The sequence below is a fragment of the Oncorhynchus gorbuscha genome, linkage group LG13 (genome assembly GCF_021184085.1).
Source record: "Oncorhynchus gorbuscha isolate QuinsamMale2020 ecotype Even-year linkage group LG13, OgorEven_v1.0, whole genome shotgun sequence".
Taxonomy (NCBI): domain Eukaryota; kingdom Metazoa; phylum Chordata; class Actinopteri; order Salmoniformes; family Salmonidae; genus Oncorhynchus; species Oncorhynchus gorbuscha.
In genome coordinates, this window is record NC_060185.1 from 41,300,037 (window position 1) to 41,325,183 (window position 25,147).

Sequence of the window (25,147 nt, forward strand, 5' to 3'; positions counted from 1 at the left end):
CAAGAAAATATGATCTGGGTTTAGTTAGTGAGCTAGTGTTTGTCTGCCTGTCTGTCTGTCTGTGTGTGTGTTGTATTTCAATATGGAATGGGATATCCCAGCTCTGCAACTCTCCAGAGTTCTGGGAACAGACTGTGAGGGGTCGCTGTGATAAACTCACACCTGACATGGAGGCCCTAGCCAACGCCACGGGCTGGAGGAAGATATTCTTTGCCTTCAACACCAAAGAGAACCAGCAGTATGTACATGGAGGTAGCTAGACACTTAAACAAGACAGTGTTACTCATCTCATAATAAAGATTTGAGGAAATATAACTTTCTCTGCCATTAGCACAAGGAGTTATGTATGCATTTGAATGGTGTGTTGTGTCTCTGTGTTTAAAATGCACTATTGATTGATTTATGTTGTGAATGTGTATTTCAGAGCTTGTTTATTCTCTCTGCAAAAATAAAAAAGTGCCAAATGCTGTAGGCTTCCTTTGAAAAAATAACATTAAATTATTTAGTTTTGGTTTTTGTTATTGCATTTGAGTTCTAATCTAGTATGTTATATGCACTGTTTACAAGTAAAGCCATACTATTACTGAATGAATGCATGTTGCAATGGAATTGTTGAGGTGTTTATTATACTCTCTGGGTGTGACTGTGGGTCGTGTTCTTCAGTTGAAATTAGATACTTGGTGTCCAATCTTTATCACACTCAATAACAGTAGGAACACATTAGTATGGTGTTTTAAATTGTATTAAAAATATTGTTACGTGCATGCCTGTTATAATAAAGAGTATGCTAAAAACAGATTCAGCTACTTATAATGAGCTCATGGGTCAGACGTAATGCTGGAGATGTTTCCTGTTTGATGACCGATTTAGCGTTCCTACGCCCTCTGCTGAAAACTAACTGTACTGAAGGAGCTGTGTGAGGAGGGGGGGACCTGATACAAACACTAGTCAGCAGAGGGAGCAAAGTGGCAGAAATACACATCCGTACTTCAGGATGTGGATCAAGTAAAACAAAGGTGACGTGTGCAGACCAGGTGCTATCAGTCAGACAAATGTAATCCTGCTGTTGAACTGTAACCACACTGGCATGAGTTTGAAGGTTAATCGAAGATAGGCTTAATTTAGCGCATGTATCAGAGAAAAATGTGTGAACCCTCCAAGTGCAAGGGAAGTTTGGTGAAAGGGGATTTTTTTAAGAGCAAACATTTTAGTAATATAATCAGAAAGATAGGCCACATAACCCAAATTCATTTGTTTAAATAAACTAACTCATACCCATCCTTTACATCATAAGAGGATAGTCATGTAAAACAGAACATGTTTATATATATTTTTTTAAATCTGTCTTTACATTGCAACATTACAAAGGACACGATGGAGATGCGTGTATTGTTGTATTTAATGCATGTATTGTTGTTTAAAAACGTGTCTTTTAAGTTGTAAAGATCGACAAATCATTCAATCTTGTCCAAATACCTCACTTTGGGGGTGAAATGGATCAGATTCCCGCACACACACGGCCCTCACTGGTACTGAACTCTATTATTAGCCTGAGTCAGAGTCGCTAAACACCGCCTCCTCAGCTGGGTCTGGGAGGAAAAATATTCATTACGTAACAAAATATCTGTATCTGGCTCCACTTCCTGAACAGCACAGTGGCTAGGCCTGCGACAGCCGACCAGCCCGGAAGCCTCACTTTCTCTCTATTTATATGTTTGGGCTCTCTTTCGTTTATCCCTTGCAACACATTCCCACCACCCCTCATGTCCTCATCTCCTCTTTGTGGGTCAGTGATGCAGCAGGAGTGACGCAGCAGTGTCAGCGCCTCATCGGCCTCCAGACGGGCAGCGTCTCAGGAGTGGACTGGAGGGAGAATTTGTGTGCCCAGGCTGGGCACAGACACACACACACAGGCAGCCAGCCACCAGTAAACAGAGGAGAAGGCGGAAGGTAAATTACATGGCTAGGCAGAGAGAGAGCAGGCCTGGAGCTGGCAAACAACAACTCTCCTTCCTACACTCTCTCTCTCCAGAGGGACTGCTCACTTCCATAGCGATAGCAAAAGGGCCTGTAGGACCATCAGGAAATAAAAATGTTAGTCGGCTACTGAGCATGTGTGAGTTGGATGTGCCAGCGCAACAGTAATGAGGATCAGTGTTTATATACGCTGTGTGTGTGTTTTGAGAGAACAAGGCCTAGTCAGGCTTGCGCTATGGGCTCTGTTTCCCTGCCGATCAATGTTCCTCTAGTCTACTCTCTAGCTGGGCTCTGCAAGTGGCTCCAGACAGACTGAGGCAGTAAAGGCATGTCTTCTTTTGTTGTGGTTTTGAAAATATCCCGGCCTTAAAACAGTTGTGTGTGTGCCCCAAAAAATAGAGGATGTCAGAAGGAATATATCTAGACCATTTCTATTAAAACTAAATGAAATGTTAAAAGTAAATGGTGAAGTCACATCAAACATTGTTGATATGTGATCTGTCTGACAGGGATGAATCTCCAAGCAATTATTCAAGAGTGAAAGAAGAATTCATCCCAGAGAATGGCAACAATGAATCAACAGGTTGGATCATTTTAATTTCTCCAATATCCACAAATAATCATGTGTTCATAGCAATATAAATTTGTCCAAATGATTTGTTCAAATTTCAACCGCTCTTTATGTATTCTTTGTTTGCAAGACATTCGAAGTACTAACATACTGTGGGAGAGGGGTTGTGGTAATTGAAACAAACAGTAGGTACTGCAGGCACTTAATTTGCAATTCTTAAAACAGAAAAACTTGTTTTTAAAACAGCATGGATGGTAAAGGAGGGCTAGACTTACTATTTGTTTTGGGATGTTGAGTTCCCCTGCAGTTCACCAGTGGAAATCGATTGTGCAGGCAAGACTACAAATACAGGAAAAGTGGGGAGGAAGCAGGCAAGACCATTAACCATACATAGCAGGAATGTCTTAACACTGAAGGAAGAGAACGGAAAGACACCAGAGGAAAAACTGAGATAAAGGCATGATAGTGGCCACTCAAACATGTCAAATCATATTTCCTTTGGCTTTAAGAGGCTCCCTCCCAGAACGTGTAAGGTTCGCAACCTTTACTCTTTCATACCACCATGCTGTTAAGGTAGCACTGTTTTCTTCAAAGGTTGCCACAGCAACAAGGTCATGCCAAAGTGCAGCGGCTTATAGAAGTGTGAGGGCTGGCGTGCTCCAGGCTGGTGTACTGCTTACCCAGGCCAATGCAAGCAGACAGGGGCCTTGATCGCACTCAGGTAATGTCAACAATCAAGCCGGGTAGGCCTGCACCAGAAATAGCTGGCAGACAGCTGAGCTTGTGGTTAATTGTGTGCGTCTCGATCACAACCACAAGGCCATGTGACTAGTAATGAGCAGAGGAGAGAGAGAAAGCACAGAAAGTAGGAGTGGACAGAGGCATGGGGATTTTCATGATAAGCTGAAGGAACACTGGTAGAAAGTGCACAACAAATGTCTTCCATGCATTTTATGAGGCAAATCTGTTCTGTGAGACCAAGTAACTGTAAAATGTGCATGGATTTCACACCCGGGTGCAGAAGCCTCATCCCTGACCCTGGAAAGAAAGCAAAGACACGTTTGCAAATTCAAAAACACTTGTAATAAAACCCCTCCACCTTCATATGCATAAAGCAACTGTGTGCATCTACAGCAGCTGGTGGGGCTAGCATTGCCCTGCCTGCCTGGTTTAGCCCCTCCCTCCTGCACTCTGCAGTGCTGAGGCATCCCTCTGTGTTCCCATCCATCAGCAGCCTCCATAAAGATGACGGTCCTCCTCTCCCCCTGCTCTCTTCTACATCCTTCTTTCTCTCACTTTCTCTTACTTTGAAAGTGCAGAAGTAGATGAGAGAAATAAACCATATATAGTCACAGATATCTCATTGATTATGCTGCTATATACAAACGAGCTTTGTAGGCTTATCATGTTCATGAGGCAATGCACACAGATGTGCTGACAAAGAGCGAGAGAGGGTTGAGTGTACACAATAGCACACACAAAGAGAAAGTGCATGTGTGCATAGGCATGAGGCAGATGGAGAGCATGATGTGACTGTTTGAAAGTGAGCTACAGATCCAGCTTCCCTTTTGGACTGTGAGATACAGTATGAATGGTGTCGGTGTAGAAGTTGAGCAGAAATGTGATTGTGGGTGCACTTTGTGGTATGGTTGAAGTTGTATCGCCGTAACCCCGATAGCAGGCGTGCAGCCTAGGTGTTTTCTCTGTGATCTGTGCAGCACGGCGTAGTGCTGTGTGATGTAGCACTGAGCCACTCTCTCTTACCGTCCTCAGCCATGATTAATAAAGTTGCCGTTTCCTGCTTGGCGACTGCAAAGTAGATGCCGCTGGGCTTCAGTTAGCCAGGCAGCACAGAGGCAGCAGACAGACCCATAGTCCAGTCTAGCTATTTTTAAACTTCAATGTGGGAATCCTGTGGTCAATGGTCTGAGAGCTGGGGCAAGCCAGGACAGGACTTGGGTGGAAGAGGAGAGTGCGGGAGTACTCGACCAGGACCTAGGGAGAGACGAAGGACGTTGAAGCAGAGTGAGCAGCGTAGAAATAGAGAGGGAGGGAATGAGAGAGGGAGAGGAGGAAAGAAAGACAACAGCGAAAGCTCTGCCTCCAACGGCACCACTGAGCAGCGACGAGTCTAGAAAAAAAGTGCCTACTTTCGCCTTCCTTTCACAAAAGTTTTTTTTCCTGTACGGTAGAGAATATGGACTATAGTGGAAGGACACTGCGTAATGTTTTTGGCTGTTCGCCTTCTGTGTCAGCTGTTCGCCTCCTGTGTCATTTTATCTGATTCGCAAAGGTATGTTCTGCACATTTCCAACCAATCTTTAACGGAAATACACATATTGCATGGGGTGGCTTGACTGGATTCTGCTATGCCATTTTCGCTTTTTGTTTGACTAGACAGCTTGTATTCAAGACAGTTTCGTTCTCGCCTTGTGGATCACAGAAATTAGGGAATTTAAATTTTTAAGGGTTTGAAATGCATATCGCATGATATTCTAAGGCACAGTGAACTAGGGTGTGGCAAAGAGACACCCGTTCATGACAAATTCAACATTTCCGCTCAATGTGTGAACAGAGTAAAGCACATCAAGATGAGAGAAAATTGGTCATTACAGCCCTTATTGAAAAGAATCAACTGAAACCGCAGATATGCAGGCAATTTCCAGATGAAAATACAAGGAAAGCGGCACAAACCAGGGGAAATCAGCATCAAGGCTGAAGCACATCGCCTGCCATAAGCAGAAGAGAGAAAAGTCCATCGGCTGCTGCATTTCTGCTGCAGACTCACACACACCCTGACACATATCCAGAGTGGAAACAAAGGGCGGAAAGCCTCCATTGCGGTGGTGTTGGAGGCTGGGAGCTCTGCGGTGTTGTGGCTCTCAGACAGGCAGGGCTCGCTGCGAGGAAGGACCAAACCAAATCCCTGGACGGCTAATGCAGTCGCCCACCAGCCCCACCATCCGTCTGAATCTGAATCCCAATAAGTGCTGCGCCACAGCACGTTGCCATGACAACATAGGCCTGTCAGACGGGGAGGCAGGAGGCTGTGTTTCCCAGCGATACGCAAGGCTTCTCTTCTCTGTCTGCTGCCAGCCATATTGTAATCGTGGCACCTAGAGAAAACATGAGCAAAAATATGTATTTTATTAAGATTTATTTTTCTTCAAACAAGTGTGCTTGATCATTTTAATAATAAGTTAAGTGACTACGCATTTTTATGTTTCAATACGGACATTTGAAGTCAAATTAGTGTTTATGGCCTGGGGCGGAATGTATGGTTCATTGCTGTGCAATTATGTAAATCTAACCTCTGTCATTAGGTTATTCATTCTTCCCTGCCTTTTCTGAGTAATATGTAGAGTGTGATGCTTAGGACAGTCAGTTGAAATATAGAGACTGAAAATGAGTACAGTTTCAATATTAAAACACGTAGCTGTAATGTAGTTGAACAAGCAATTGGGTGCAATATGGATGCCTCTAGGGCAGTATTCAACTAAGGTTATATGGAAAATTATATTTTTGACTTACAAATTGGTATCTCATCTCAACATCATGGTCTAATGGCAATCTGGAACAGGGACAAATGGTACCCCATAAACGGGCAGCCATTTTAACCTACCCCAACAGCTCACCTTCAACAAGGATAAAGTAGACTATAGAAAATGGCTGCTAATGCCATGGAAAATTACAGTATCAGCATTTGGTAGTACACATTTATAACCTGCCCTACTATATGCATAACAACAATGCCACAATTGCAGAGCAGACCTATACCATCAGATAGCCTTGTTCTCTCTGTAAGCAAAGCTGTGGTGCGCTCCAAAGCACCTCTGCCGGACATCAGGGATTGCATCTTTGATGTCAGACAGGGAAAGAAGACATTTTGCATTAGGAAGTATGTTGTGACGCTGATCTTAAAATAAACATGTTTCCAGAGACCTCTTTGAATAGAAGTCGGGGACTAAAATCCCGGGATGCTAATAAAAATAGAACTATGTTGCCTAGGCTTCAGCAGCATATAGGCATAATCATTAATAGTCATGCAAACAGAAAGTCAAAAAGAAATGCTGATAGCCTAAATATAGCCTACCTCTAACTTCAGAAGCTACATGCCTTTGCAGATAGGCTTTTACACAAGATGATGCTTAGGTTGACAGAGGTGTTGCCTCAGACCAGTCCACACAGTGACATAGGCCCACTCCCCTGGTGTGTGGGCCTATCCCCTTAGTGTGGCAGCCTCCAGACTGTAGTCTTTCTGCGTTAAGTAGCCTAATGTGCCTCACCAGATTAGGAAACAACAAAACAGAAGAGTCTCCAGGAAGCCATACGTCTTCAGGAATAGGTTCACAAATATATACTGAACAAAAATATAAACGCAACATGCAACAATTTCAAAGTTTTTACTGAGTTACATTTTATATAAGGAAATCAGTCAAATTAAAATAAAAAATGATTAGGCCCTAATCTAAGGATTTCACATGACTGGGAATACAGATATGCATCTGTTGGTCCCAGATACCTTAAAGTTAAAAAGTTGGGGCGTGGATCAGAAAACCAGTCAGTATCTAGTGTGACCACCATTTTCCTCATGCAGCGCGGCACATCTCCTTTGCTCTGCATCAGGCTGTTGATTGAGGACTGTGGAATGTTGTCCCACACCTCTTCAATGGCTGTGCTAAGTTGCTGGATATTGGTTGGGAACTGGAACACAATGTTGTACATGTTGATCCAGAGCATCCCAAACATGCTCCATGGGTATGCAAGCCATGTAAGAACTGGGACATTTTCAGCTTCCAGGAAGTGTGTACAGATCCTTGCAACATGGGTCTGTCTGTGCATTATCATGCTGAAACTTAAGGTGATGGCGGCGGGTGAACGGCACGACAATGGGCTTCAGGATCTTGTCACGGTATCTCTGTGCATTCAAATTGCCATCGATAAAATGCAATTGTGTTTGTTGTCGGTAGCTTAAGCCTGCCCATACCATAACCCCACCAGTGATCATTTACCCACTGAAGTCAGTTATGAACCTGGTGATGAGACAGTTTGTGCAGAAATTATTTGGTTGTGCAAACCCACAGTTTCATCAGCTGTCCGGGTGGCTGGTCTCAGACGACCCTGCAGGTGAAGAAGCTGGCTGTCGTGGTTACATGTGGTCTGTGGTTGTGAGGCTGTGGGAAATATAGCCAAATTCTCTAAAACAATGTTATGGTAGAGAAATTAACATTAAATTCTCTGGCAACAGCTCTGATGGACATTCCTGCAGTCAGCATGCCAATTGCACGCTCCCTCAACTTGAGACATCTGTGGCATTGTGTTGTGTGACAAAACTGCACATTTTAGAGTTTTTATTTATTGTCCCCAGCACAGGGTGCACCTGTGTAATGATCATGCTGTTTAATCAGCTTCTTAATATGCAACACCTGTCAAGTGGATGATTACCTTGGCAAAGGAGAAACGCTCACTATTAGGGATGTAAACAAATGTGTCCACAAAATGAGAGCAATATGCTTTTCGTGCGTATGGAACATTTCTGGGATCTTTTCAGCTCATGAAACATGAGACCAACACTTAACATGTTACGCTTATATTTTTGTTCAGTGTAGTTCTATTACATGCGAGGCAATTATTCCGAAATGTAAAATAGAAATATCTGAAAGCAAGGAGTTTAATTGAATTGGTTTTCAGACAATGGTGAGTGCTCATTTCCAGGTGTACACATTTTTCCAATGTATGGTCAATGCTGTTTTTTCCAACAGAGAATCATCAGACATTCTTCATGTACGGCATTGTAAACATTTTGTAAGGGTAATGTCAATAGGACATTTTTGTACTGTTGTTACTTTTCACTGAGCAAATATTACATTAGTATATTCTCATGAGAACTAAGCATTGTTCTGGTTAATCTATTAAAATAGGCTTGTAGAAAATAAGATAGGGCCTACAGTTCTTCAAGATATGGTATGCCAGCATCATCTCCTTAAACTTTGCTGCCATCTAGTGTGACTAAGTAAGAAGAGCTGGATGGCTTTCTTATAAAAAACACACATTCCACTTAATTTCTATAAGGGCATTACTGCCAAATCCAGCCCATGCTTAATCAAAGTAACATAAACCATATACGTTAGATTATCTCTGTATGAAAGGAAATGTTATTGTTTGCACAATTATAGCCAACTAATATTTTGAATACTAAAGAATCTAACACAGAATAAATAACACAATTTCTAATTCCACATCAGAAAAAGTATGTACCCCTTTCATATGTTTTTCTTAAATTCCAGAATGACAATTTAGTCATTTTTACATTTTAGTCATTTAGTCGACACTCATCCAAAGCAATTTACAGTAGTGAGTGCATGTATTTTCATACTTGTCACCCCGTGGGAATCGTGCCCACATCATGACGTCGCAAGCGCCATGCTCTACCAACTGAGCCACATGGGACTCAGTTGGTACAAATGTAATGACGTGTACATATTATTCATTGTGACTATAAGCAATGGGTTAACAATGTTTCGAAACCTATTTTAAATTTCCTTTATGTCCACTATGCAGATGACCGTGACGTCTCCCTGCACCCAGGGCTTGATGGACAGCTCCCACCCCCAGGCGCTCCTCAGCAGGCTGAATGAGCAGCGCTCCCAGGGCCTCTTCTGTGATGTCACCATCGTGGTGGAGGATGTAAAGTTCCGGGCCCACCGGAACATCCTGGCTGCCTGCAGTGGATACTTCCGCAGCGCCTTCACCTCCACTGAGGTGTGGACTTCCAGCCAGGTGCTGGAGCTCATGGACCTCAGGTCTGAGGTGTTCGCCAGCATCCTCAACCTCCTCTACTGTTCTAAGGTTACATCATCACCTAGCACAGAGGACACTAGATGCCTGATGGCAGCTGGAAAAAGACTGGGGATTCCCTTCTTAGAGAAACTAGTGGAACAAGACAGGCAGGACTCAGGTGGGCCACAGATCCAGACCTCAACCAACCCTGTTAAGACCACAGGCCGTAGTAAGGCCCAAGGGCCTCGTAAAGCAAAGAAAGAGACCTCCAGGCCAGAGGAACCAGACAGTGCTAGAGGCCCGAGGATCACCAATGCTTTCTCTATCACTGAGGTGGGTCACGGGAACAACCTCTTCACCCCACTAGACCTGCACAGGGGGGAGAGGCCATCACCTGATCTTGGACAGACCCCAGCGGGCTGCCCTACCCCCTTCCCCCTCGCAGTGGACAATGAGCCCATGCAGGCGCTGTCAGAGCACTCCTACGCAGTCATTAGCCAGGGACCCAGGGACCCTGAGCACAGGGATGGCAACCAGGAAGACAACAAGAAGGGCACCAAGCCCACACAGTCCCAACCAAGACAACTGGCCAGCAGAAACAGTGGCCCACTCAAAAAGCGTCACAGACTGCGAGCCGCCTTGAGTAAAAGCACACCTCAAACACCGGCTGTAGCACATGAACCTGTGCATCCAACTGGAAGCAGCCCGACATTAATTAAGCCCATTGTACAACATGTGGGAACGTCACCCCCATCATTATACCCGCAGACAAGCAGGACCAATGAGCTGCCTCTAGCCATTGATAATGACTACAGGGAGCTGGACCCACCTCCACTTTCAGCCTACACAGATGATAGCATATCAATCTACAGCTGTGAGCACTGTCCAGAGATATTCACCAATAAAGCACTTCTCACCGTACACACAGAAATGCACAAAAAAAGGTTTGTCAGTCATTTGTTTTGCAAGTTTTGTCGCAGGAAGTTCATGCATTTGAAGCGTTTGCGGAACCACGAGACGGTGTGCACGAAATCACAGAGGAGCTCGCCTGAACACGAGCCCCAAGGCAAAGAGGCCGGGGCAGACCATTATTCAGACAGCATGCCAAGCACGACCAATACAGTAACTAATGTCCAGTTATCTCCTACTGAACTTCCTGACCCTTTCCCTCCAACCAGCCTCCAAATGAACCCCAAGTCAAAAACACTGCAGGCTGTAGATAAGTTAGTGAAACCTAGTGGAGGTCAGAGGGTCTACAACTGCAGTGTGTGTAAACGGGCCTATGTGACCATCTCCAGTCTGAAGCGCCACGAGAATGTTCACTCCTGGCAGAGGGCATACCCCTGTCACTACTGCAATAAAGTGTTTGCCCTAGCCGAGTATCGCACCAAACATGAGATCTGGCACACAGGAGAGCGCCGCTACCAGTGCATCTTCTGCTTAGAGACCTTCATGACCTACTACATCCTAAAGAACCACCAGAAGGCCTTCCATGGAATCGATCCCAGATTGTCTGTGAGTAAGAAGTCAGCAAATGGAGGATTTAAGGGCAGTGTTTACCCCATCAAACTTTACAGGCTTCTGCCTATGAAATTTAGAAAGAGACGGTACAAGACTTACAGTCAGACCTATTCAGAGGAGCTGGAGGGCAGTGAGCAGGCCCCACTGGGCTGCAGCTCTCCCATCCCTTCATTTGATCATGGTGGTGCTATGAGTAACCAAGATGCTGCTATATTCTCAATGCCTGTGACATTCATGGCCACTCCAAAAGTGGTGGCATCAGTAATGCCACGCATCAGTTTTGATCAGCCCTGTGACCAAGATGTAGACCAAGATGCAGGCACAGGAAAACAGGCCTCTCACTCTGAGCATAATGGGCCTCCATATAGCTATTCAACCCCCTTGGCCATAATGCAGGCAGGTGGGGAGTCCCCTGCAATGGACTATGGAGATGGTGCCGCATTCCAAAGGTTTAAGAACCAGGAGGGCAACAGTCACAATCTACCAATCCTAAAAATTAAACCACCCAGCTCTCTGAACAGGCTATGTGAGCTCTCAGCTGCAGCTCAGAGAATTGAAGCCATGACCAGTCAGCTTTTTCTGCCAGGGGCTGAGAGCCTGGTCACTAGCGAGACTGCAGGGGGGGGAACTGAAACATACATTGCCAAGCCTGCATGTCCAGGTCCCTCCGTGGATGGTCACGTTCTACCCCTCTGCCAGATCACAGTGAAAATTGGCAACGAGGCAATCATTCGCCGAAGGATCAAGGGCTCCAAGCTGTTCCCCAGGAAGAGGAAAAGAAGCAGCGGGAACCAGGTAGAGGAGAGGTGTTGGGACCAGGGCCGGCCTACAGAGGGCAGCATGGAGATCTCCAGCCTCCGCTTCAGGACAGAGGTCACTTCTGTCATAGAGCCAGAGCCATGTGAAGACCTCACTGACCGTGACACAGCTGACAGGCTCTGGCGTCCCTATTACTCTTACAAACCCAAGAAGAAGAGTAAGAAACTGAGATCCAAACACAGAAAAGAGAGACGTCGTCTATGCTATTCCATGACATCCTCATTAGTGCCCAGGGCCAGCAAAGACTACCTGGATAAAGGATGCAGAAGTGCTGAAGAGAGCATCTCCAGCGAGGGTACAGAGCTGAAACAACGTCTCAGAAACACCAGCCCAAAGACGGCATACACCTGTGACATCTGTGCAAGCACCTTCATAACGGCATCTGGTCTGAGAGCGCATGTCATTGGCTGTCACCCAACTTTCTGTCGGACCTGTGCAAAGCAGTGTCCCCCCGGCGAAGCCCCCAGTGCCAGCTTTGAGACCGCTGAGGACAGCAGGGATTACGTATGCAAGAGCTGTATGGAAAATGGCTCCTGCTTTGACAATTGTGCCCGCAGCCCCAGCACAGAGAAGCGGTATCGTTGCTCCTTCTGCCCCCAGCGCTTCCTCTACCTCGCAACCAAGAAGAGCCATGAAAAAAAACACCAAGAGACAGCAGGAAAGGGGTACAGCAGCGACAACTACTCCACAGTCCCAAAACGCCAAGCAATTTTGGATTTAGGCTTAAATCTGAAAAAGCATGTCATTAAAACAGAGGACGGGGAGGATCAATATAGCGTCGACAAGGAGGGCAAAGTGCCAGCGGGATCACTAGGCAGGTTCTCAACAGAGAAGATAGAGCCTAAGCATGAGGAATGGGAGGACACAGGTGACTACATGTCAGTGGCGCCCGAGAAAGATATTCCATTTAGAATTAGTGATGGACACTATCAGGAAACTCCAATGTCACCCCCCTGCACCGACACCTTTTCTCCTTCCCCTTCAGAGATGCAGTATAGAAAGCCTTCCCCTTCCAAGATGCAGTATAGAAAGCCTTCCCCTTCAGAGATGCGGTACAGAAAGCCTTCCCCTTCAGAGAAGCAGTACAGAAAGCCTTCCACTTCAGAGATGCAGTATAGAAAGCCTTCCACTTCAGAGATGCAGTATAGAAAGCCTTCCACTTCAGAGATGCAGTATAGAAAGCCTAAAAAGCGCATTGAACACAAACAGCAACATCAGACAAGCCTGACGTCCAAAAGGCAGAATCAAGTAGACTATATCGGTAGAGAGACACCCAGCCATAAGGCCCCTATGACTACACCGGGAGCAGACAGTCATTTTAGCTATGGGCAGTCTTCTACATATCTGAAAAGAGACTCTGTCACTAGGGCAACCACTCCCTCCTCGCCCAAGTCAGAGAAGAGTACATACAGTGCAAAGAAGAGACCTCTTTACAGACATAATACTTATCATTCAGGAGGGAAATACTTTTAAGTGATTATATGCCTATGTAGTTAAACACAATATCAAATCATGTTTTCAAAGTACTTGAGGTGAACTTGATTTAGTTTGGGTCAATTCCTTTGTGTCCATTATTTTGGGCAAACTAACTTAAATCAAACTAACCTACATCAAGCACAGCTTTGAAATCTATTGACATACAGTACCAGTCAAACTTTTGGACACAGCTACTCATTCCAGGGTTTTTCTTTATTTTTACTATATTTATAGAAAATAGTAAAAATAAAGAAAAACCCTGGAATGAGTAGGTGTCCAAACTTTTGACTGGTACTGTATGTCAATAGATTTCAAAGCTGTGCTTGATGTAGGTTAGTTTGATTTAAGTTAGTTTGCCCAAAATAATGGACACAAAGGAATTGACCCAAATTAAATCAAGTTCACCTCAAGTACTTTGAAAACATTATTTGATATTGTGTTTTTGACCTGGGCCTGGAAAACAGATCTGAAATAAGTTGTCAATGGAAAGCAGATATTGAATATGAGGACCTAACTGACAATTATGTAAATATAATTTTCTTCACTTATAACAAAATAGGTAATTTTTCATGTTTAAAAAAAAACTGATTTATTTTTGTACTTTATTTTGCTTTGAGACTAGTTCATAATTATTGTGCTGTCCATATTCTATACCTATGCATAGTTATTTGCACTTTATAATAATTTATAGTTACACTGTATAGGCTACCATTCATATGAATAGTCTGTCCACCATGTTGGTAGTGTCATTGCCACATGCACCATCAAAATGAATGAGTCCCTATGCGTGTCTTAAAATAATATACATGAGTGTTACAAAGTTGACAAACTGCAGTTTGTCAGAGGGAATAAATAATTAATCGATCAACCAGTAGATAATGACAGGAAGAAAACATACATGCTTGTTTTTATATTCCCGTGTCTTGGGTTATTTAGATAAATAAACAAACAAACCTGTCTGGAATTGCAGAGAAGAGCTGTTAAGCTACATTCTCGAATTAAGAGGACAAATTAATGCATGGCACACACACACACCCTCCTATTGTTTAGATTAAATAAGCACACAGGAGGACATCATTTGTAAGTCCTTGCACTGATGCAGTTTGCAGCTGTTACTTTCATAAGACAAATATAAATAAAAACAAATCTAAGCCATCTAATATTTTTACTCTTTACTTTACTGAATGCTCCTACCTTTGTGTTAAATGTTTTACCTAACTTCTCAGTTGTATTACCTTCGGTAAATAAAAGTGTGCAGAGTTTGCAAAAGTGCAAATGCTTAGTAAATCTGACTGTCTGTTTACTCTGGTGCTCTGTTGAATTCAGTTCTACAGTCACTTGGTGGCCTTGAGGGTCAGCCCATCTGAGAAGTTAATTCCTTTCCCATCATCCCTCAACAAAACCCAGCAACATTTTAGAGTTTGGCCCACACAAAGCAAAATCCAGATGTTCCCCTCTCCCCATCCCCATGGAGTCAGAACTGGCCCCGATCTGGTAACAGGTTTATTAGGTAGTACAGTACTTACCTTCTCCTCTGCAACCCCCTTGTTACCTAATGCTACCAGTTTCTGGATAAACCTTAACTACTACTCTCTGCTCCTTCAATTATTACGTTGACTGTGTTAATGAATATAAACCATTGAGGTGGCTGTGAGTCACAGTCCATGAGAGTTTAACTATTTACAATTGGCTACACAGTCTAAATAAAGTTATTGATGAATAATACACACTTGACAAATCAAAGCATAGTCATGGAGTAGTCATCATGGCTGATACCCATAAGGACCACATAACCAAATGCAAAGCAGGTTAGGTTTATACATTGAAACTTCCTCTGGTTTATAGAAACGGCAAATTGAATCACACTGGTCTCCTCTTCTAACACAAGCATCTGGTCATCAAATCTACTTCCTTCATGATGAGGTAAGTGGTCACATAGATAAAAACATCCATATGGGTGATTCCTCACAAAATTAGAACAAAAAGAAGAGTATGATTTGGGGGATTTTCATGAAATGTAGTCTATAAGGTTCCTTTGGTGGAAGATTTGTTGACATATTAGACATTTGCATCTTAAAGCATAATTGAGAAATCATTCATTGAAGCTGGAATGTGACATTTACCCAGGCCTCAATGGTTCATCTGTAGGTGCTACAAAGCAGAAATTGACATATGAAACCACTTGCTCTGCAATATGAGTAGTATTTTGATTACAAAACCAATTTTCTTTCATTAATTTATGAATATTTAAAATATACCATTTTTGATTTGGCTAATGTTTCAATATATTGTTGATCGTAACATACTCTACAAGCACAAAATTCCCAGAATGGGATCTCTGCTACTTTGGAGTTATAATCCAATATGTAAGCATTACCAACAGAGTGAATGTGAAAACAGTTGCCCTCTGCTGCCGATTTGCAGGATGTGCAATGATACAAATAAAGGAGCATGCTATGCCAATTTATCTGAATAAAATGGGCCATAACTTTAAAACTAGGAGACATCCCACTCTGGAACTTTGATATGTCCATATTGTATATTATGTTTATCACTATATAAAAACATTTGACTAATCACAGTTTTTATATTTTCATTATAAGATCATTTGTATTAAAATCAAACTACTACTCATTAAAGAGCAAGCGGTAAAGCTTCAAATAACACACATTTTTGCATTGTAGCACTTACAGATGAAACATTATGGAGCCTTAAACGAGGCCTGGGCAAGGCCAAAATGTTACAAATGTTACAACTAATTATTTCTCAAGTATGATTTAAAGCGCAACTGAAGGCCAACTACTTCTCTGATAGAAAACAGCCCATGTGGCATCGATATTAGTCAGAAACTGTAACGGCTTTCTTGTGGAGAAGGAGAGTCGGACCAAAATGCAGCGTGATGATGATTCATGATATGTTAATGAAGGAAAAAAACTATACATGAAGAAACTACAAAATAATGAAATGTGAAAACCGAAACAGCCCTATCTGGTGCAAACACAAAGACAGAAACAATCACCCACAAAATACTCAAAGAATATGGCTGCCTAAATATGGTTCCCAATCAGAGACAACGATAAACACCTGCCTCTGATTGAGAACCACTTCAGACAGCCATAGACTTTGCTAGATACCCCCACTAAGCCACACACCCAATACCTAACAAAACACCAAGATAAAACACACCACAATAAACCCATGTCACACCCCGGCCTGACCAAATAAATAAAGACAAACACAATATACTTCGACCAGGGCATGACAGAAACATTTATTCTAGTATTAAAATTGACGACAAAGTGTAAACAGGATTACATTTACATTACATTTAAGTCATTTAGCAGACGCTCTTATCCAGAGCGACTTACAAATTGGTGCATTCACCTTATGACATCCAGTGGAACAACCACTTTACAATAGTGCATCTAAATATTTTAAGGGGGGAGGGGGTGAGAAGGATTACTTTATCCTATCCTAGGTATTCCTTAAAGAGGTGGGGTTTCAGGTGTCTCCGGAAGGTGGTGATTGACTCCGCTGTCCTGGCGTCGTGAGGGAGTTTGTTCCACCATTGGGGAGCCAGAGCAGCGAACAGTTTTGACTGAGCTGAGCGGGAACTGTACTTCCTCAGTGGTAGGGAGGCGAGCAGGCCAGAGGTGGATGAACGCAGTGCCCTTATTTGGGTGTAGGGCCTGATCAGAGCCTGGAGGTACTGAGGTGCCGTTCCCCTCACAGCTCCGTAGGCAAGCACCATGGTCTTGTAGCGGATGCGAGCTCAACTGGAAGCCAGTGGAGAGAGCGGAGGAGCGGGGTGACGTGAGAGAACTTGGGAAGGTTGAACACTAGACGGGCTGCGGCGTTCTGGATGAGTTGTAGGGGTTTAATGGCACAGGCAGGGAGCCCAGCCAACAGCGAGTTGCAGTAATCCAGACGGGAGATGACAAGTGCCTGGATTAGGACCTGCGCCGCTTCCTGTGTGAGGCAGGGTCGTACTATGTTGTAGAGCATGAACCTACAGGAACGGGCCACCGCCTTGATGTTAGTTGAGAACGACAGTTTGTTGTCCAGGATCACGCCAAGGTTCTTAGCGCTCTGGGAGGAGGACACAATGGAGTTGTCAACCGTGATGGCAGATCATGGAACGGGCAGTCCTTCCCCGGGAGGAAGAGCAGCTCCGTCTTGCCGAAGTTCAGCTTGAGGTGGTGATCCGTCATCCACACTGATATGTCTGCCAGACATGCAGAGATGCGATTCGCCACCTGGTCATCAGAAGGGGGAAAGGAGAAGATTAATTGTGTGTCGTCTGCATAGCAATGATAGGAGAGACCATGTGAGGTTATGACAGAGCCAAGTGACTTGGTGTATAGCGAGAATAGGAGAGGGCCTAGAACAGAGCCCTGGGGGACACCAGTGGTGAGAGCGCGTGGTGAGGAGACAGATTCTCGCCACGCCACCTGGTAGGAGCGACCTGTCAGGTAGGACGCAATCCAAAGATGCCCAACTCGGAGAGGGTGGAGAGGAGGATCTGATGGTTCACAGTATCGAAGGCAGCCGATAGGTCTAGAAGGATGAGAGCAGAGGAGAGAGAGTTAGCTTTAGCGGTGCGGAGCGCCTCCGTGATACAGAGAAGAGCAGTCTCAGTTGAATGACTAGTCTTGAAACCTGACTGATTTGGATCAAGAAGGTCATTCTGAGAGAGATAGCGGGAGAGCTGACCAAGGACGGCACGTTCAAGAGTTTTGGAGAGAAAAGAAAGAAGGGATACTGGTCTGTAGTTGTTGACATCGGAGGGATCGAGTGTAGGTTTTTTCAGAAGGGGTGCAACTCTCGCTCTCTTGAAGACGGAAGGGACGTAGCCAGCGGTCAGGGATAAGTTGATGAGCGAGGTGAGGTAAGGGAGAAGGTCTCCGGAAATGGTCTGGAGAAGAGAGGAGGGGATAGGGTCGAGCGGGCAGGTTGTTGGGCGGCCGGCCGTCACAACAGGATCATTTTGATAAAGTCACTCTTGTCCAAAACAGTGTCATGTACACGTTTAAAGTGTTGTTTAAACAGAAAACAAATTGACAATATATTCTTTCATAACAGTTACATAAAAATAAAAAGAGACTAGCCTGCTGGCCTTACTGGGTCGATAGGAACATTAGCCCAAGCTATTTAGGAGGGATATCACACCTGGCACAAATTGTCTAGTTCTGTTTTCCTGCCGAGGGGTGCCCTATACCTACACCCAGAGAGGATTAGCTGAAAGTTCGGGTGGCTTGTTCTAAAATGATTTTGTGCAGAGGGCCCTGAACTTAAAGATCTCATCCAGACCTGTCTGTTTGACTCCAAGTACCTTGCTTGCTGTGGTGATAATCCTTCTCAGCATATTTCTCTTGCTGACAGTGGCATTGCCAAACCAACAAACAATACAACAAGTTTAAATAATCTCAGTGAAAGATTCAGTATAGCACAGTCAACATTAAAAGATCCCAGCTTTTTGAGAAAGTAGTCTCTGACCCTTTTTGTAGATCAGGTCTGCACATTTACTCTACTGAAGCTTATTGTCCAAGACGACACCCAGATATTTGTATTTCTCTACAATCTCTATGATCCCAAACAGTTTGAACTACTAATTTTGAAAATTACTCTCTCCAGAAACAAGTCTCTCACTGTTGCCGCCTGCTTTACCGACCCCCCTCAGCTCCCAGCTGTGCCCTGGACACCATTTGTGAATTGATCGCCCCCCATCTAGCTTCAGAGTTCGTTCTGTTAGGTGACCTAAACTGGGATATGCTTAACACCCCGGCAGTCCTACAATCTAAGCTAGATGCCCTCAATCTCACTCAAATCATCAAGGAACCCACCAGGTACAACCCTAACTCTGTAAACAAGGGCACCCTCATAGACGTCATCCTGACCAACTGGCCCTCCAAATATACCTCTGCTGTCTTCAACCAGGATCTCAGCGATCACTGCCTCATCGCCTGTATCCGCCACGGAGCCGCAGTCAAACGACCACCCCTCATCACTGTCAAACGCTCCCTAAAACACTTCTGTGAGCAGGCCTTTCTAATCGACATGGCCCGGGTATCCTGGAAGGACATTGACCTCATCCCGTCAGTTGAGGATGCATGATCATTCTTTAAAAGTAACTTCCTCACCATTTTAGATAAGCATGTTCCGTTCAAAAAATGCAGAACCAAGAACAGATACAGCCCTTGGTTCACTCCAGACCTGACTGCCCTCGACCAGCACAAAAACATCCTGTGGCGGACTGCAATAGCATCGAATAGCCCCGTGATATGCAACTGTTCAGGGAAGTCAGGAACCAATACACGCAGTCAGTCAGGAAAGCTAAGGCCAGCTTCTTCAGGCAGAAGTTTGCATCCTGTAGCTCCAACTCCAAAAACTTCTGGGACACTGTGAAGTCCATGGAGAACAAGAGCACCTCCTCCCAGCTGCCCACTGCTCTGAGGCTAGGAAACACTGTCTCCACCGATAAATCCATGATTATCGAAAACTTCAATAAACACTTCTCAACGGCTGGCCATGCCTTCCGCCTGGCTACTCCAACCTCGGCCAACAGCTCCGCCCCCCCCGTAGCTCCTCACCCAAGCCTCTCCAGGTTCTCCTTTACCCAAATCCAGATAGCAGATGTTCTGAAAGAGCTGCAAAACCTGGACCCGTACAAATCAGCTGGGCTTGACAATCTGGACCCGCTATTTCTGAAACTATCTGCCGCCATTGTCGCAACCCCTATTACCAGCCTGTTCAACCTCTCTTTCATATCGTCTGAGATCCCCAAGGATTGGAAAGCTGCCGCTGTCATCCCCCTCTTCAAAGGGGGAGACACCCTGGACCCAAACTGTTACAGACCTATATCCATCCTGCCCTGTCTATCTAAGGTCTTCGAAAGCCAAGTCAACAAACAGGTCACTGACCATCTCGAATCCCACCGTACCTTCTCCGCTGTGCAATCTGGTTTCCGAGCCGGTCACGGGTGCACCTCAGCCACACTCAAGGTACTAAACGATATCATAACCGCCATCGATAAAAGACAGTACTGTGCAGCCGTCTTCATCGACCTCGCCAAGGCTTTCGACTCTGTCAATCACCATATTCTTATCGGCAGACTCTACAGCCTCGGTTTTTCGGATGACTGCCTTGCCTGGTTCACCAATTACTTTGCAGACAGAGTTCAGTGTGTCAAATCGGAGGGCATGCTGTCCGGTCCTCTGGCAGTCTCTATGGGGGTGCCACAGGGTTCAATTCTCGGGCCGACTCTTTTCTCTGTGTATATCAATGATGTTGCTCTTGCTGCGGGCGATTCCCTGATCCACCTCTACGCAGACGACACCATTCTATATACTTTCGGCCCGTCATTGGACACTGTGCTATCTAACCTCCAAACGAGCTTCAATGCCATACAGCACTCCTTCCGTGGCCTCCAACTGCTCTTAAATGCGAGTAAAACCAAATGCATGCTTTTCAACCGATCGCTGCCTGCACCCGCATGTCCGACTAGCATCACCACCCTGGATGGTTCCGACCTTGAATATGTGGACATCTATAAGTACCTAGGTGTCTGGCTAGACTGCAAACTCTCCTTCCAGACCCACATCAAACATCTCCAATCGAAAATCAAATCAAGAGTCGGCTTTCTATTCCGCAACAAAGCCTCCTTCACTCACGCTGCCAAGCTTACCCTAGTTAAACTGACTATCCTACCGATCCTCGACTTCGGCGATGTCATCTACAAAATGGCTTCCAACACTCTACTCAGCAAACTGGATGCAGTCTATCACAGTGCCATCCGTTTTGTCACTAAAGCACCTTATACCACCCACCACTGCGACTTGTATGCTCTAGTCGGCTGGCCCTCACTACATATTCGTCGCCAGACCCACTGGCTCCAGGTCATCTACAAGTCCATGCTAGGTAAAGCTCCGCCTTATCTCAGTTCACTGGTCACGATGGCAACACCCATCCGTAGCACGCGCTCCAGCAGGTGTATCTCACTGATCATCCCTAAAGCCAACACATCATTTGGCCGCCTTTCGTTCCAGTACTCTGCTGCCTGTGACTGGAACGAATTGCAAAAATCGCTGAAGTTGGAGACTTTTATCTCCCTCACCAACTTAAAACATCAGCTATCCGAGCAGCTAACCGATCGCTGCAGCTGTACATAGTCTATAGGAAAATAGCCCACCCATTTTCACCTACCTCATTCCCATACTGTTTTTTTATACTGTTTTTATTTATTTATTTTTCTGCTCTTTTGCACACCAATATCTCTACCTGTACATGACCTGATCATTTATCACTCCAGTGTTAATCTGCAATACTGTATTATTCGCCTACCTCCTCATGCCTTTTGCACACATTGTATATAGACTGCCCATTTTTTTTCTTTTTTTTTTTCTACTGTGTTATTGACTTGTTAATTGTTTATTCCATGTGTAACTCTGTGTTGTCTGTTCACACTGCTATGCTTTTATCTTGGCCAGGTCGCAGTTGCAAATGAGAACTTGTTCTCAACTAGCCTACCTGGTTAAATAAAGGTGAAATAAAATAAAAAATAAATAAAAAATCTGACCTCTGATAGATGTTGCAGAGGTAGGTGGTGTATGCTTCCTTAAGTCTACGCACATCTCTTTGGTCTTGTTGGTATTGAGGACCAAGTGTGATTTGCTACACCACTCTACAAAGTCTTTTAGGACTGGGCCATGGTGTTCCTCGTCAGCATGCAACAGGCTGATCAAGGCAGTGTCATCAGTAGTAAAGTAACTACATGTAATCTAAAATGTAATTTACATCATCTCCAAAAGTCATTATTAATCATGAGAGAACAATAAACAGTAACTAGTAATGCATCATACTCCCAAGAAAGGTTAAAATCTCACCTTTCTGGTAATTGTTTTTAGAAATTGCTCAGGTGTAGTCAATTTTGAAGACACAAGCTCAAGTACACAGTACAAATGAGGAAAATATGAAATATTTTATATGACGTATATCCTATTCAACAAAACTGTATGAATATGGCCTGAAATGACATATGCTTTCTAAATGTAGTATAATCAAATGATAAAACCTCTTACTATAAGATTTCACCTTCCTTATAACTGTTAAATACATATTTGTTTGTCTAGTGTTAGAGAAAATGTGCATATTTTCTAAAGGTCTCTCTTGATCAAAACACCTGCCCCCACCGCTGTGAACATCAAATAGAGCTATATTAATTTCATATTAAATTTGTCCATCTATGACAAACAGAAATATTTTTTTGTTTAAAATCTATAGAATATTTCAGATTAATGGCTATAAATCAATCTCTGAATATGCTATAGTGATGGAACCACTCTCACCTGCTGCGCTATGATGTAAGGATTGCAGGCATGCACTTTTTCAGTGGATGTGATGTAGGGTTCAGCCAGGAGTTGATGGATAGTCAGAAGAGCAAATTAAATGGTAGGAGCTTCAAGTGGTTTCAGATTTAATGTCCTACGTCACACAATATACTACTGTGTCTGTGGGAACCAAGGTTATTGCTCAATGCATGCCATTTTGAGCTAGTGTCCACAGATCCAATTTCCAAGTGAAAATGTCAGTCGGAACGGTACCAGAACCATGCAGGTCCCCTAAACAGGGGACTTTACATCTAAGAGGGATACAAATTAATGTCAAATATATGTTAACAATCCTTCCTCCAAAGGACCCTTCTATTGATTACATTTTGCGAAAATCCCCAAAATCATTATATATTTTTTTAGTTTCATGAGGAATCACCCATATGGAAAAAAGATAAGGTTTATGATTGAGGTTTTCAAAAGGGCTTGCAATAAAGTGGGCACAAGGGTTTGGTTAGGGTTTTGAGGTCAAGATGGACTGGTGCTAAGGTTAAGGGTTATTAGGACATGGGTTACAGTTTTGAAAAATAAGTGAAGATAAGACTGGGGCTAGGGTTTTCTAAAGTTAATATAAGGTTGGGTCTAGGGTGCTGTTCCAGTGGTGTAAAGAAGATTGGCACCCGAATTGACAGGCACAAGGCACTATCATTTCTGCTTGCCTTGAGCAGGCAGGTGTGCATACCTGTATTCCCTCTGTCCTTGTGAATGTCCTGAATAGTCTTGGATAAGAAATCCACCATCCAAACTGTGACTACCTTGAAATAAGAATGAGATGAGAGAAGTGAACATAGCCAGTTCACTGTATTACTGAAAAAAAGCACATAATCCGAGTTTGAAAAACTATATCAGCAGTAGGCCTGAACATTTTTAAAACTTTCAAATAACAAAATATCAAGAAATGCTCCTATGGCAAGCACAGAAGTTACAAGTATTGTCTGTGCAAATTCCGTGTCTGTAGGTGGGGTACCGAAAGAGGAGGCGCATCCTCTCATCTTAGACACTTTTTTGGATTGTGAATCCTGCACAGAGCTTCCACTTGTTTTACAAACTGTGAGAGTCAGCGCAGTGAATACTATTCACACAAGTCTCTCCAGTCTAGTCTAATGTCAGCGTACGGCCAATAGCGCTCGTAGTGACGCTGCAGTAGGTTGGCCTTTCGCTTGCATTCATAAACGGATATTATAGCTAAGCGTTGAATGTACTAGCTACAGATACAGTCAAGTCGGACCATGGCGGAAGAAGAGGACACGAAAATACGGATTTTACAAAGCCTGCGGGGAAAGATATGTAAGTGCGAACAATGTATTTATTGTATCGGCATTCTTCAATTGAAGGGTTTAACAAAAAAGTAAACGACGTGAAAAAAAGAGGGGCGCGGTACGATCAACACAGCCAGTTCATGAAGATAGATTGAGACATTGTTGTGAATGAATGTTGCCCGGGCCCGATTAAACTTGTTCTATATTTTCAGAAAACGTTGACACAATGTAACTATTTATTTCAATATCACAGCTAGGCTATCTAACAAAAGCCTATGCAAAGACGGGCTAGTTAGTACAGTCAGTGGTTTGAAATCCACACACACGCATCAAAACACATGAGCAAGGACTGGCTAGTTTAACTGTTAGCTGGCTCGCGCTAGTTAGCTACGTTGCTAATTTAGCTGTCCATTTTTTTTTCGAGCAAACGTAAAGTGCTTTCCGTAATTGTGCCACTCCCTATACAGGTAATTCGTTTGTTTCAATGTATCTTATCTTAGCTAGCTATCTAATAATAATTTGTCATTCATAACTAGTTCACGCTACCAGTAGCTAGCTATAGTTACCTTGTCTCGGTTCTCATCTTGCGAAACGCTCGTGGCAGGAAGTTGTCTCCGTATGTTGGTTAGGTTCTGAAATGTAACTGTGTTGAAATAACTAACTAGTTTCGATATTACTCTATTCCAGGTTAGTCATCACTTGAGAAATGATTTTGAAATTTTAAGCCATAACCTTATCCAGCAGGGTTGGCTAATAGCTGGTTTTCGTTACTGTCATATTGATAAGAAATGGGAAAAACGTGAATTTACCCAGATTTTGAAAAAAATATGAATTTCATCAAAGATAATGGATACAATATATTCTTCTTTGAGTGGAACTTTTACACTTTCTGGATATATTTGGTCACAAACACCCTTGTCCATCCTTTGAGCAGGAAAATAACCTGAATTAATCAAAGTTCCATAATGCATTCTATAAGCTCTGTGTGGCCCTTGCAATGCAGTTTACTCACGTGAATAAGATCCATTAAAAGTCATAATCATAAGGACCTGTGGATTACTGAAATTGCTTCCTTCCCATGGATGTCTGGTGCATGCTTTTTTTGCCATTAAGAGACTTCTTGAGGTCCTAAACACAATTCCACATCAAGACCACATCCATCATTGTTATTATCCTCTGCATGTCATTTCATGACTTGCATCTATGAATAACAACTAGCCTATAGCAGATATTTAAGTAACTTTGTCAAAGTCCATTTGATAAAGAATTGGTTTGACTTCATAAACATGCACCTGGCTTTTATGCAGACAGTTTGTTAGTTTTTAATGAGCACAGTACCACACAGGATCTTTTGATGG

The 25,147-nt window shown here is 43.7% G+C and overlaps 2 protein-coding genes and 1 long non-coding RNA gene across 5 annotated transcripts in view; 2 read left to right on the plus strand and 1 right to left on the minus strand.

Moving 5' to 3' along the window:
• Nucleotides 1-844: 844 nt before the first annotated feature.
• LOC123992897 lies at nt 845-24,405 on the minus strand. Of its 2 annotated transcripts, none has more exons than XR_006831332.1 (3): nt 24,356-24,405; nt 23,213-23,285; nt 845-5,664 (listed from the first exon to the last, which is right to left on the minus strand). It is a non-coding gene; the product is annotated as an uncharacterized LOC123992897 (long non-coding RNA). The 2 variants fall into 2 exon arrangements; XR_006831333.1 differs by lacking the exon at nt 845-5,664 and adding an exon at nt 22,637-22,781 and having other exon boundaries at nt 24,356-24,400.
• LOC123992883 (zinc finger and BTB domain-containing protein 38-like) lies at nt 1,585-13,254 on the plus strand. 2 transcript variants are annotated; one of them, XM_046294493.1, is made up of 3 exons: nt 1,585-1,950; nt 2,487-2,560; nt 9,110-13,254. In XM_046294493.1, exons 2-3 carry the CDS (start codon nt 2,540-2,542, stop codon nt 13,139-13,141), a joined length of 4,053 nt encoding a protein of 1,350 aa, XP_046150449.1. In that variant the 5' UTR covers nt 1,585-1,950; nt 2,487-2,539; the 3' UTR covers nt 13,142-13,254. The 2 variants fall into 2 exon arrangements, with proteins under 2 accessions (XP_046150449.1, XP_046150450.1); XM_046294494.1 differs by lacking the exons at nt 1,585-1,950; nt 2,487-2,560 and adding an exon at nt 4,468-4,841.
• LOC123992886 (ras GTPase-activating protein 2-like) overlaps nt 23,673-25,147 on the plus strand; it is a 43,761-nt gene continuing 42,286 nt past the window's right edge. Inside the window, exon 1 of the mRNA XM_046294499.1 lies at nt 23,673-23,817. Within this exon, the coding sequence (XP_046150455.1) occupies nt 23,760-23,817 (58 nt within the window). The 5' untranslated portion in view covers nt 23,673-23,759. The remainder of the gene's footprint in view (nt 23,818-25,147) is intronic.